This window comes from Chiloscyllium plagiosum, unplaced genomic scaffold (genome assembly GCF_037043375.1).
Source record: "Chiloscyllium plagiosum isolate Xiang-an unplaced genomic scaffold, Cpla_swu_hap1 HiC_scaffold_1, whole genome shotgun sequence".
Classification (NCBI taxonomy): Eukaryota; Metazoa; Chordata; class Chondrichthyes; order Orectolobiformes; family Hemiscylliidae; genus Chiloscyllium; species Chiloscyllium plagiosum.
The window spans coordinates 130971649-130986394 of record NW_028270139.1 but is presented as its reverse complement, the minus strand read 5'-3'; the positions used below and the strand labels follow the sequence as shown (position 1 = coordinate 130986394).

The 14746-nt window shown below is 39.8% G+C and overlaps 1 protein-coding gene across 1 annotated transcript in view; it reads right to left on the bottom strand.

The window, feature by feature from the left end:
- Window positions 1–2815: 2815 nt before the first annotated feature.
- The window catches only part of acaa2 (acetyl-CoA acyltransferase 2), a 61749-nt gene continuing 49818 nt past the window's right edge, over window positions 2816–14746 (bottom strand). Inside the window, exons 7-10 of the mRNA XM_043719477.2 lie at window positions 10785–10914; window positions 8937–9007; window positions 7942–8096; window positions 2816–3606 (exon numbers count right to left, since the gene is read on the bottom strand). Of these exons, the coding sequence (XP_043575412.1) occupies window positions 3522–3606; window positions 7942–8096; window positions 8937–9007; window positions 10785–10914 (441 nt within the window). The 3' untranslated portion in view covers window positions 2816–3521. The remainder of the gene's footprint in view (window positions 3607–7941; window positions 8097–8936; window positions 9008–10784; window positions 10915–14746) is intronic.

The following is a 14746-nucleotide window of genomic DNA, read 5'->3' as shown; positions in this document are numbered from 1 at the left end:
AAAGTGCTGGGATGCTTTGCAATATCATCACTACACCATAGTTAATTATCATTCTTTTTCAAATGTCACAGACAGTTTCCCTTTTCCAGGATCTTACAAAGAATGATGGATATCCAAAACAATAATAAGGACAGTAGCCTCTTGTGTTGCAGTTATTACAACACTATTTACAATATAACCCAAGGCTGTGAGTGCAGCAGCAAGATTTATATTAGAACATGGAACCTGCAGATTTTCTGATATTCTTCAATATCTGCAGATATCCTATCATGGAATTGCACAATTAAATGATGTTACTCCAGCTATCAACACCCAGAAAAGCTAATGAAATAGCAACATGAACACAGCATTAAAAAAAGCTGTTTGCACTTAATTTCCATGGCCAATTTACCATTCTGCATATAGATCAGAATTTAATACTTCAGTGTTTTCACATTGTGGTCCATACTTTAGAGAGAAGTGATGTTGGTGATGAATGTTGCATAATTTAAATCTGGAAAGCAGACATTTAGTAAGCCTCCTCTTTAATACTTTAACAATTTCAAGGACAAAGCAGGCCAAAAAGTCAAGGCATTCCAAAAAAATTCCAGAAAATGAGTAAAAGATAGGGTAGGTAAAAATGGGGTGGGAGTTGAAAGGATGGATTTGCTATCCATCCTAAAACGAAGAGTGGCCCTAGGAATTCAACTCCTTATGCTCTCATTTCTTATAAGAGCTTCCACAAACCAATAACATATCATGAAAAACAGCAGCCTTTTTGTATTTGGCCTAGCAAAACCACTTTGGCCCATGGCAGCTCTACTCCCATTTTCACCCATTCTGGGTATGTACAGGACTCAGTGTCCAGTTATGCAGTCTCTGACGTGGGGTTTCAGGCAGTCAAATACCCTACTCCATTGCACTGCATTTATGTAACAGAATGGGACCAGAAAATTCATAGACTCAATATAAAAAGCAGCAACTCTCCTAAGTGCTTGCTCATTAAAATGCCTTGAGTGGTGATGAGTGATCAGACTCAGGCTCCAGTCCAAGTTTGTGCCAAAATAGTTGATCAGCCAGTGCTGCAGAGAGAGCGAGAGAGAAACCAAATGATGATCAAGTTATCTGTTGAAAAATGTTTGACGGCAGATATCAGGCATTAATGTAAAACCTTCTCTAAATTAACAAGATTTTTTTTTAATGGGTAATTCTTTTTTCAAATATTGTACAATTAGAAAAATATGGCCCCAGATGATTATAAGATTGGCCTCAACTGTGATTCCTTATGTGGCGAAATAACTGACATTCACTGTTTGGATTTGTATCCAAAGAACACATCGAGGGAGGATATTTAGCATTCGTGGGACTAGAGTCCTATCATGACCTGCTCCTTTAAGAAAACAAAAAATAGGGAAAGTCAATTTAAAAAAGATAAGTAGCCTAGATTGGTTTTGCAACTTTTACAAAGATTAAGGGAAACAAAATTAAATTCCCAACAGCAAACAAATATTCTAGGGATTAGAAGTGAGAGATTTAAAAAATACTTTTTTACATTAGCAATTTCAATAAATCTACTGATGCTTGAAGTAAACTCCCAGTGGTTTTGTGACCACAGTATTGGCATTCCCCAGTAGTTAATCATGTACTCAAGTCTCAGATTTGCCTACCACAGTGTAATTAATTTAGTTATTTTTGGCTCAATGAAGACGTTTTTGGTTGGGAAAGAAACAGGAAATGAAACATTGATCATGCCATATTTTTAGCATTAGGCAATCACAACTGTGCTGTACTTGGAAGATAAGTGTATATAATCAATCAATTATTTATCGAAAAGAACTTATTCTTTTTCATCAACTAAGGCTTTTTCCAGGACGCCTATTCCACAATCCTTTGATCAAAAAGCCAAAATGTTGCTATGAGTTCCCCTCTTACTCCTAACTTCCTCGTTTTAACCTTGCGTCCTTGCTTATTTAAGAAATTCTAGATCAGTTAGCCTAACATCTTGTTAAAGAGGAAGCAGCTTCGTATTTTAAAAAAAACATTGGACAATTAAGCAGAGTCAATGTGGCTTTATGAAAACGGAATTCTTCAGGGGTGCAACAAGTAAAATAGGGGACTGATGCATGTTGTATATTTGAATATTCAAAAGATACTTTAAGGTGCAATATGAAAGTTGGATACATAAAGTAGGAACTCGTGATTTTGAGGGCAAAAATGTAAGCAATGGACAAAGGAATGGCTAACTAATAGTTAAGAGCCTGAAGAGGATACACAGTCGGTAAAGCACAGATTGGTTAACTGAATGACAGAAAATTTGGCTGAAAATGTATAATATGGAAAACTGAGAAGTTATCAACCTTTGTAGGAAAATAGAAAAGGAAAGTATTTTTGAAATGGAGACAGATTGCAGAATGCTGCAGTACAGAGGCATCTAGGTGCAAGTACATGAATTATAAAGGCTAGAAGGCAGATACATCAAATAATTAGCAAGTAATTATTTAAAGTAAATAATAATTTACTTTAAGGAGAATGGAATACAAATGCAGGGACATCTTGATAAAACTATATGGTTGAGACCTCATGAAGAGCATTGCATACAGTTTTGGTCTTTTTTATTTAAGGAGAGATGTTCTGGCATTGGAAGCAATTCAGACAGTATTCCATGGGCTGATTCTTGGGATGAAAAGGTTGGCTCATGAGGTATGAGGAAAAGTAGAGCATTGGAGTTCAGAAGAATGAGAGGTGATCTTATTGAAACATATAAAGTTGTGGTTTGATCAAGTAGATCCTGGGAGATTGCTCCCCCCCATTGAAGAAATCAGAACTAGAGACAAAGTTTCAGAATAAGAGATTATTTATGTAAGAATGATTTAATTCATTGAATTTATTCACAACTGAAATGGACAGATTTTTGAACTATAGCAGAAGCCAAGAATTACAAGGAACAGGCAGGAAAGTGGCACTAAGGCCAAGATAAATTGTAATTTTACTGAAAAGGAGAGCAGACCTGGGAGATGTACAGTCCACTCTTGCTTTTATTGCTTATGCTATTAATTTCTTGGCTATGTAAAGTGAATGATTTCAATTGATTCCCACAAACATGTCTTCTATTATCTAACCATCTGTGCTCTAAACCAGTATAAATCAGCTGAAGAAGATTTTCTGAAAATTAAAGGCCTTAGGGAAACTAGAAAAAAAATACAAATTTTAGCCAACAAATTTTTGTGAGGTTAATTTCTTTGGTAATCCTGAACAGTGATACTCTGCAGAATTTCCACTGATTTTTGTTGCATATTCACAAGTAAATACTGGCTGGCTCATAGCCCTGGCATCATTACCACCTCTTTCCATTAACATTACTGCCAATTGTTTCCCCTAAATGAGAATGCTTAACAATTTGTTAAGGTAATGCTTTTGGAAGGAGTTGAGTAGGACCTTAGTGTAAGATACTGCAGCAACTACCACAAAACAAAGCCAGCAACAAGCATCAAATACTATAGTTTTGTTCTTGTAGCACAAGATTCTTTGTTCTTCCCTTTTCTTTACTTCATGTTCTCAATGATGATGGCAATTCCTTGCCCACCTCCAATACAGGCTGAACCCACTGCATATTTACCAGCACGCCGTCTGAAAAGTATGAACACAATCAATATCACTTTAAATGAACAGGTCATTGACATAGGAACAGAAGTAGGGCACTCAGTTCCCTGAGCAAGTTGCAGTTTCAATTAGGCTATAACCGATCGATACTTACACAACTAGGTTGCAAAATCTTCAAAAATCAATCACAGTTTTGAAATTTTTTATTGACCTGGACTCAAGAGCGTTTTTAATAAGCAAACTCTAAACCTTTAGTACCTTTTACATAAAGGGATACTTCCTCAATAAAGGAAAGGCAACATATACAATTTTTGAAAGCCACCATGATATATTTGCTGGCCCAAGCTCCAAAAGTACCAGAATATTAACTATGGGTTTTAGAAAGAAGATGCATGACAAAATTTGGATGAAAAGTCATTGGCCTGAAAGGTCAACCAGAACTTCAATTTCTGAAGAAGGGTGACTGTATTTGAAACAGTAACTCTGCTTTCTCTCTATGAGATGTTGCCAGACCTGATGAGTGCCTCCGGCAATTTCTGCTTTTGTTTCAGGTTTCCAGCAACCTGATTTCTCTGTTTTACCTCAATTCCAGTGTGTTGTTTTCATTAATTCCTGTAGGAAGGCATTTATAAGACAGGACATTGAGCTAGGCAGAAGTGGGCTCAGCAATAATTTTCTCTATAGTGGAAACGCTTTGTGATTTTTACTGGTTACTCTGCTAGACGATGAAGCTATTGTTTTTATTTCCCCCCCTTGCACTGTTCAAGAAATTGTAATAACTCATGGTAACATAATCGGATGGAGATACACTCAAGTTATAATTGGTACCTTCATGATCTCTAACAGCTTTTTACCAAGGAACATGAAACATTATCCTCTGAGATAATGAAGGAACCAGGGGGATAATACAGCTACAACGATCCACAGCACAGAGAAAGGTCCTTTGGCCCATCGAATCTATATTGGCTGAATACATGTATCTAACAATTCTAATCCCATTTTCCAGCACTTGCCCCTCATCTTGTCTTAATTTGAAAAGAAAGTATAGAGGCAATCAAGGTTGGAGACATAGGAATATGAATGTCTTGTCTGTGTAAAGGGGAAAAGGGACATTAATCTGAGAAAGAAAATAAGTTCAAGCTGTGTGGCAAGAAATTCCATAACAGGCACATGATTATCAGAATGGCCTGTTCTCATTTTTCGTTCTTATTTAACAATAGCACATCTCCTGGATAGTTTTCTTACTGACATTTAAAGTGGTTGACTCTTTACTGCCCTCTGAACAATTAGGAATGGGCAATAAAAGAAAAGGACCATAACAAAAGGATGATAGGATGATTTAAATTCAAGTGGTATGGTACGTCTAGATTTCAGAAAAGAGTGTAATTGATAAAGCTCTCGGGCTAGAAGCAGAAGTATTTTCTAATAGTTTCAACTATCAAACAAAAAAAATTGGAAAAACTGCTTAAGTATGAGAGATTAAAAGACTAATGGAGTAGTTCAAACAATATTAAAAAAGTAAAATGAGATTACTAAGCACATGTCAGAATGTCATTATTGTGTGGGTTTTATGTGACTGCACAAAACATTATAACAAAACAGGAGTTAACAACAATGCAAGTTATGATACAGTTGTGTTAATAATGCATCTTTATTTACATTTTGTATAGAGTCAAGAAATAAGAAAAGGTTTCATTTTTAAATAGGTCACTCATTGCTTATCAGGTGTGAGATAAAAGGTTGTGCAGCCTTTTGAAAGTTGATAAAGATTTAGAAGATCATCAGGGTAATAATATTGGGAAATATCAGCTATCCTAGTCACTATAATGAAGATAAGCCATGTGTTCAAAGTAGAGAATATTTTACAGAATGCATTCAGGATTGGTTCCTAAATCAGTAATCTTCTAGTCAAATCAAGGAAAAGAGTCTATTTAATTCGGGGAAATAAGTGATCTAATTGAGGCTGTTAAATAAAATAATAAAGGTATCAGATAAGATAATTACTTTGCCATATTATTTAAAGTAGAAAAACCCAGAGTAAGACAACATGACATAACCTTAAAAGTAGAGCTAGGTGTAAAGTCATTCCACAAAAGGAAATTGTAATCCAAATCTTCCTTACAAATTATGGATGCTCAGACAATTGAAATTTGAGTTCATTATCTATATTGTACCAATGGAACAAATTATTTTAAGGCCTTTTCAGACTGTAGTTCCTTACATCAGGCAGTATTCGATAAAATCTGTGCTGTAACAACTCCATATTACCATTATAACTTCTCCTTTGTAAGCCCCTCCTGTCAACCAGTTTCTCTGATAAAGCTACTGATCATCACCTCCTCTTCACATCTCCTGTGAGCACACATCTTTATGCCTCTTTGACATGCTTTGGAGTCTATACTGTGCTATTAAAGTAGAAAAAAAACTCTCAAGTTTTATATTATGTTGTAATAATATAAACACAAAATACATGAGTGCAGAACATTACGAAGCAGGAAAGCAAATCAATAATAATAAAATGGGTTCTTCAGTTCATATATAAAGAGTATGAGAGCACCATCTACTGCTGACACACACATCTACAAATAACCCAATCAGAATATAGAAGAAACAGCACGATCAGTACTTGAGAATGTATTAACTTTTTAGAAATAATTTTTTTTCCATCAAAATTCCCAACATTGTACAATTTCTCTCTATTAGATTACTGCACAAGTTCAACACTTCCTGCTTTTACTAAGTATTAGAATCAATACACAAATGACTTCTGTTTCAAAAGAAATACAAAACAAAATTTTCATTAATCTTGGGTTGTCAGACACATTTTTATATACAATAAAAACTGCAAATTAAAGTCAACTTAAGGGTCGACATCAGTTTTTTTGTAGGCATCTTATTTCAAATTAGTTATTCGGCAGTTTTAATGCAGGCATTGTCTCCTTTGGGTAAAAATTGAAAAGTGTGGCGCAGGAAAAAGCACAGCAAGTCAGGCAGCACCCAAGGAGCAGAAGAGTCGACATTTCGGGCATAAGCCTTTCATCAGAAATATGGAGCGGAAGGGGGCTGAGAGATAAATGGGGGGGAAGGGATAGGGCTGGTGGGGGAGGGGGGGGGGGGGGGGGGATGGTATGTGGAATGACAATAGGTGGGTGCAGGTAGGAGATGATTATGATATATCAATGGGGAAGATGGAGGAGATAAGTGTAAAGGATGATGGATAGGTAGGTAAGGTCAAGAGGGTGGTGCTGAGTTGGATCTGGGATGAGGTGGGGTGGGGTGGGGAGATTGGAAAACTGGCGAAGTCAATGTTGATGCTGTGTGGTTGCAGGGCTCCAAGGTAGAAGATCAGGTGTTCTTCCTCCAGTTGACAGTTGGCTTTGATTTGTCCTTGGGGGAACGTGAGGGGGAGTTGAAGTGGTTGGTCATAGGACAGTGGGGTTGTTTGGTGTGTGCAGACCAGAGATATTCCCTGAACCACTCTGCGAGTTGGTACTCAGTTTCTTTGATGTACAGGAGACCACCTCAAGAGCAACAGATGCAGTAAATAAGATGGGTGGGTGTGCAGGAAAATTTCTGCCGGATTTGAAATGATCTTTTAGGGTCTTTGACGGAGGTGAAGTGGGAGGTGTGGATGCAGGTTTTGCATCCCATGCAGCAGCAGGGGAGATTATGGGTGTAGAGGGTGGGTTAGTGGGGAGCATGGATCTAACAAGGGAGTTGTGGAGGGAATAGTCTCTGAGGAACACAGATAGGGATGAGGAGGGAAATATAATTTTGGTGGTGGGGTCTGAATGTAGACGGTGAAAATAGTGGAGGGCAATGTGTTGTATCAGGAGATTCGTGGGGTGGAATACGAGGACCACAGGAGTTCTAACATTGTTGCGGTTGGGGGAATGGGTTCGTGGGCGGAGGTGTCAGAAGTGGAGGAGATGCGATGGAGGGTATTGTTGATCACCCTCAATAACTACACCTTCGAAACGTCCAACTTCCGACAGACAAGAGGGGTAGCTATAGGCACCCGCATGCGTCCCAGCTATGCCTGCCTCTTAGTAGGATATGTGGAACAGTCCCTCTTCCATAGCTATACTGGCACCATTCACCTTTTCCAAAGCCACATTGATGACTGTATTGGTACCACCTCATGCTCCCACCAGGAGGCTGAACAGTTCATCAACATCTTCCACCCTGACCTCAAGTTCACATGGCCAATCCCCAACACCTCCCTAACCTTCCTGGACCTTTCCGTCTCCAGAGTCCGACTCAACATGGGCACCGATTCCCAGCGCTACCTTGACTACACCCTCCCTTCCCCCAAATCCACACCATTTAGCCAAGAAACAGACAGATAAATAGTTATTGTACCTCAGCTCATAAACTAGATGAGCTGTTATCCTGGTTCCAGATGCTCCCAGTGGGTGTCCTAAGGCTATAGCCCCTCCATTCACGTTAGTGTTTTTGGGATCCAACTTCAGAGCCTTCTGTACAGCTAAATACTGAGGAGCAAAAGCTTCATTTACCTTTTGAAGAAAGAATACATCATAATCAATAACATTGTAAACATAGCTTGAAAAACAATAATTTCCACCACATATACATAATATATATGTGTATTACTTATCTCAGCCTACACAGCAGCAGATATACTTTGCCTCAGTGTCCCTGGTTTAGGGAGATGAAGTTCGGCCAATTATCTTATTCCCAACCCTACAATTCCTCCTAGACAGTGAACTGTAAGGCCACTGGAGGAGAATGGTGCAACGCTCCATACTCAAAGAACAAACCTGTGCAAAGTACAGAGTTGAAGAGTGTAGTGCTGGAAAAGCACAGCCAGTCAGGCAGCATCCAAGGAGCAGCAGAGTTGACATCTCAAGCATACACTCTTAATCAGGTGTGGGTGCTGATAAAGGGCTTACACTCAAAACGTCGACTCTCTTGCTCCTTGGATGCTGCCTGACTGGCTGTGCTTTTTCAGCACCACACTCTTCAACTCTGATCTCCAGCATCTGCAGTCCTCACTTTTTCTTGTGCAAAGTACAGAAAGTTAACTCCATGAAAGAGGCAACATTGTCGAGACATCATGTGAAAGGAAAAAAAAAGTGGAAGGAAGAGTAATTAGCAGTAAAAGTAAAATTAGAATCAAGAGCAGGCTTATTAGGCCCTTGAACCTGCTCTGCCATTCAATCAAATGTTGGCTGATTTAGACACAGCTCAAGCGTATTAAACAAGGGGGAAATAAATAAGCATATGTGGGAGAAAGAAATAAAAGATAGAGCCAACAGGGTGAGATGTCTTGCAGTTTAATTGTATTATACTTCTAATGATGGCTACCGTAAACCACTTCATTGGTTTTAACAGACCTCTACCAAATCCATGTCCTTCAAGGATAATCCTGCTTTCTTTAGGACTCCACTGATTGCTGGCACTGGGCCTGCCAGAGACAAAAGTAAGAGCTAATTAGTAAGGAAACATGCTTCGAGTTCTTAAAATTTGCCGCTGCATTTGCCAGATTTTAAAACACAAAAATAAGCAGGTAGCAGGTTAGAATAGTAAGGCATCAACATGCTGTACCATCAGCAGTCACCCGGCATCACAGTTCTTAATTTTAGCCATTTGGACCATAGAAAGCGATGAACAAAGGCCAGATGACTTTTTGCAGGAGAGGTATGCAAAGACATCCACTTTGAAAGTTTTAATGCTTACTTCATTAGTAAAATTCGTCTTCCTAAATAAATCACTTCTGTTTATTTGCTAACGATTGAGGGAAACTTGTAAGGAGACTGGAAAAGAGTTTTGTGTTTGGTCAGAGAAGCAAACTTTTTTATTAAAAAGCATAGGTATCATTGAACTAACTAACTGCTGCTTTCCTATCCAGCAACTTGATTTTAGCTCCCACCTTTAATCCTAAATATCTAATCAAGGACTGGTGGCACTTGGGCTTCTGCCAATTTACTCCATAAAATATGTTGATCAGTATCTGAAGGAAAAGAACAATTTAATAGTTTGGATGCGAGCTTTATCTGAAATTGATCTTGCTAAGCAGCAAAATTCCTTTAAAGCTGTTTCCATGTTTTGACAAAAGGTTGGTGTCCAGTATAAAAATGCTGAGACTGCCTGAGTCAGGTGGTGAACAGACCCCTGAAAATGGTGCTAAATTAGCACTGAGCCATACAAGCCAGGCTATTTCTCAGTTCAATCTCTAACTTTTGTGGGGTGGCAATAAGTAAATTTCACACTGAGCATCAGAACCATAATAAAGTGGTAGAAACTGGGGGAGGGGTTGGGTCAGGTCAGGATTCATGTCCCTGATTGCCATGTGACAACTCCTGCCAGATGTTACATACATTTACAGGTAATGGAGGGGGATGAAAATGAAGCTCCACTGGCAACGGAGATATTTACACTTTTTATGTGCCTATGGATAAAAATAAGTTTTGAAAGACTGCCAGTATCTGGTTAGCTAGTATAACATCTTCAATAACCTCACATTCCACACTACAGCAATGGATCTTATTTCAAATTTAAATTGTATCTCAGAACAAACTTAGTTTATTTCCCCCATCCCAAAAATGGAATTAAACAAAAGTTATGATGTTAGAATTATGTTGTACAATCCAGCTTATCAATTCCTCTGGTATTCCACATCACTATTTTATTAAAAGTGTTATCTCAATTAAAATAACAATAGATAGGCTTTTCACATAGAAGAATTAATATTTTGACTAACAATAGCAAACTTAGGTGACCCAATTGATTTGAACACAATCTTATAGCCTGATACTGGACAATTTAGAATGTGTTAACCATCGTCATCTAAAAAGAAATTTAGTGGCTGGTTAGTTCCCGGCAAACTTTATGATTAGTTTGCCTCAGTATTTTGTCTCAGTTGAGAGAGTGGTGCTGAAAATGCAAGCTGGTAAGGCAGGATCCAAGGAGCAGGAGAATCAACGTTTCAGGCATAAGCCCCTGCCTGACCTGCTGTGCTTTTCCAGCACCACACTCTTGACTCTGATCTCCAGCATCTGCAGTCCTCACTTTCTACCAGTGTTTAGTCTCATCAAAGCATTGATTGATACTGGGCATCTGGTGTCTTGGTGAGAATTTTAATGCGGGTCTCCAGGCCCAGGCCTCTGTACTACTAATTCAGTGACATTACCACTTTGTTACTATCTGCCCTTCACCTTGACTGAATATACAGTAATACTCACCAATTCCCATAATGCTTGGATCACATCCACACACATGATGGGCCACTATTCTGGCTAGTGGAGTCAGTTTATGTTTCTGGACGGCGTCTTCACTGGCTATAATCACTGCAGCAGCTCCATCACACACTCCCTAAGAAAAGTAAATTATAGCCATCATTCCATCTGTAAACTATCTTCTGTTCTCAAAACAAATCTAGTTATACTTGTTCAATAATCTTATGCAATCTAGACTCTGGGGCAGTAACTATCTGTTTACACTTCTGTATTTTCATTATGTTATCTGACTAATGAATTCAAAAGGAACAGGCTAGTAATATTTGACGATTCATTAAATTAACTAAGCCATGGGAGCCAGGATAGTCCCACTTTAGATACCAATCACCTGGCTAGACAATGGGCAGCACGGTGGCACAGTGGTTAGCACTGCTGCCTCACAGCGCCAGAGACCCGGGTTCAATTCCCGCCTCAGGCGACTGACTGTGTGGAGTTTGCACATTCTCCCCGTGTCTGCGTGGGTTTCCTCCGGGTGCTCCGGTTTCCTCCCACAGTCCAAAGATGTGCAGGGTCAGGTGAATTGGCCATACTAAATTGCCCGTAGTGTTAGGTAAGGGGTAAGTGTAGGGGTATGGGTGGGTTTCTCTTCGGCGGGTCGGTGTGGACTTGTTGGGCCGAAGGGCCTGTTTCCACACTGTAATGTAATCTAATCTAATTGTTGGGGTACCCAACTGCCAGTGACCCTGATTTAGAAGGTAGGAAAAAGTAATTAACATTTTTGGCTCTGATTTCTATCTTGCAATTCTTGCTGCAAAGTACCCATGTATGGACACCAGGAAAAAAATAAGGTCAAGCCTGGTTGTGATGGCCCCGTGGTCAAATAATCTTTGACCATATTATCCAGGTCCACACAAGAATAATAATCACTTCAGCAAGCAATAACTCCAACAACTTGTATTTATATTATACTTTTAATGTGATTTTTTTTTAAAAGTTCCAGGATACTTCAAAAGAATACCAGAAATGAAGGCATGACTGCCAATGGTAAAGCAATTCAAATTTGCGTTGAGGCTAAAATAAAAAGAGGCCAAAACTGGAAGAGTTCAGCCATCGAGATTCTAAAGGACTAGAGGAGAAGATAGGATGTATCTCCAATAAGTAACAGTCACAGGATGAGATCATGGAGAATTTGAAAAGAAGGGTAAGAATTTCAAAATTGAAATATGCTGAACTGGGTGCAAGTGTAAATTAGTGAGCACTGGATAATAGGGGAATAGAATTTAGTGCAAGTTAGGATACAGGCAGCAGGTTTCTTGAGGATCTTCAGTTGTGGATTGTGGATATTGGAAAATGGAACATTGACCATGAGAATATTGGAGGGGTCAAATCTTGAAGTAAAACCTTCAATGACCTTGCTGTCAGCAGTTGGTGATCTGAGATAAAGACATAAAACAGGTTATGAGGTGAAAGTAATTAATCATGATGATGGACATCTATAAAATCATAGAGTCATCTAGCATGGAATCAGACCCTTTAGTTCAACTCTTCCCTGCCAATCAGACATGTCAATCTGACAGAATCCCATTTCCCCGCATTTGGCCCATATTCCTCTAAACCTTTTCTATTTATATATCCATCCAGATGCCTTTTAAATATTGTAGTTGTACCAACCTCCACCACTTGCTCTGGCAGCTCGTTCCATATGTGCATCACCCTCTGTGAGAATAAGTTAACCCTCAGGTCATTTTGAAATCTTTCTTCTCTCACCATAAACTCACACATCTAGTCTGCGTCTCCTCCACCCTGGGGAAAAGACCTTGGCTATTCATCTTATTCATAAGAACATAGGAACTTAAGAACTAGGAGCAGGAGTAGGTCACCTGGCCCTTTGAGCCCACTCCACCATTCAATAAGATCATGGCTGATCTTTTTGTGGCCGCAGCTCCACTTACCCACCCTCTTACCATAATTCTTAATCCCTTTACTGTTCAAAAACAAATCTTAGGGGTTCTTGTGACAAGCTGATAGTGTCCCTGCCATTGAGCCAGGGAAATCAGGTTTGAGTCTTGCCTGCTCCAGAGGTGTTAAAGGACACGGTGGTTAGCACTGCTACCTCACAGCGCCGGAGACCCGGGTTCAATTCCCGCCTCAGGCGACTGTCTGTGTCTGCACATTCTCCCAGTGTCTGCGTGGGTTTCCTCCGGGTGCTCCGGTTTCCTCCCACAGTCCAAAAATGTGCAGGTTAGGTGAATTGGCCATGCCAAATTGCCCGTAGTGTTAGGTAAGGGGTAAATGTAGGGGAATGGGTCTGGGTGGGTTGCGCTTCAGCGAGTCGGTGTGGACTTATTGGGCCGAAGGGCCTGTTTCCACTCTGTAAGTAATCTAAACTAATCCAATCTCTGCACAGGTTGATTAGAAAATATCACAGACTGAGTAGATATGCAATCTTCTTTTAAAAGTTATTTGAAAATATTTAGGTTGCGGTGGTCGGTCAATCACTTTAAAAACTCAGTTAATCAGAGAGAGCCAGCATTGATTCCTGAAGAGTAGGCCATGCCTGACAAATCTCAGGTTTTGAAATGGTCACAAAGGTAGTGGATATAGCTAAGGCAATTGGATTTTTAAAAATAGACTTCCAGAAGGTTTTGACGAAGTTCCACACAAGAGACTGTTAGCTAAGGTGGAAGCTCATAGAATTGAAGGCAAATTACTGGCACGGATAGGAAATTGGCCAAATAGCAGGAAAAAGCGAGTTGGAATAATGGGTAAGCACTCCCATTAGCAGGACATGACGAGTAAGGATCCTGTAGGGATCTGTGTTGGGGTTTCTGTTATTCATTCACTAATTAGATAATCAGTATATTAAGTCAAATATCTAAATTTACTATTATTGAGTACAGGAGTTGGGAGGTCATGTTGCAGCTGTACAGGATATTAGTTAAGCCACTGCTGGAATATTGTGTGCAATTCTGATCTCCTTCCTATCGGAAAGATGTTGTGAGACTTGAAAGCGTTCATAAAAGATTTACAAGGATGTTGCCAGGGTTGGAGGATTTGAGCTACAGGGAGAGGACAGGCTGGGACTGTTTTCCCTGGAGCGTCGTAGGCTGAGGGGTGACCTTATAGAGGCTTACAAAATTATAAGGGGCATGCCTAGTGTAAATAGACAAAGTCTTTTCCCTGGGGCCGGGGAGTCCAGAACTAGAGGGCATAGGTTTAGGGTGAGAGGGAAAAGATATAAAAGAGACCTAAGGGCAACCTTTTCACATAGAGGGTGGTACGGGTATGGAATGAGCTGCCAGAGGAAGTGGTGGAGGCTGGTACAATTGCAATATTTAAGAGGCATTTGGATGGGTATATGAAGAGGAAGGGTTGGAGGGATATGGGCCAGGTGCTGGCATGTGGGACTAGGTTGGGTTGGGATATCTGGTTGGCATGGATGGGTTGGACCGAAAGATGTCCATGCTGTATATCTCTATGACTCTGTCTTAGCTTTAAAAAACATTCAATGATGAAGCCTCAACTACTTCACTGGGCAGGGAATTCCATAGATTCACAACCCTCTGGTTGAAGAAGTACCTCCTCAATTCAGTCCTAAATCTGCTTCCCCTAATTTTGAAACTATGCCATCTTGTTCACGTTTCACCCGCCAATGGAAACATCCTCCCTGCTTCTATTCCATGACTTCCAAAGAATACAATCCCAGTCTACTCAGTCTGTCATCATAAGTCAACCCCCTCAACTCTGGAATCAACCTAGAGAACCTCCTCCACATCACCTCCAGTGCCAGTACATCCTTTCTCAATCAAGTAAGGACTCCAAACTGCAGGCAGTACTCCAGGTGTGGCCTCATCAGCACCCTACACAGGTGTAACATAACTGTCTTGCTTTTAAGCTCAATCCCTCTAACAATAAAGGACAAAATTCCTTTTGCCTTGTTAATTAGCTATTGCACCTGCAAACCAAAC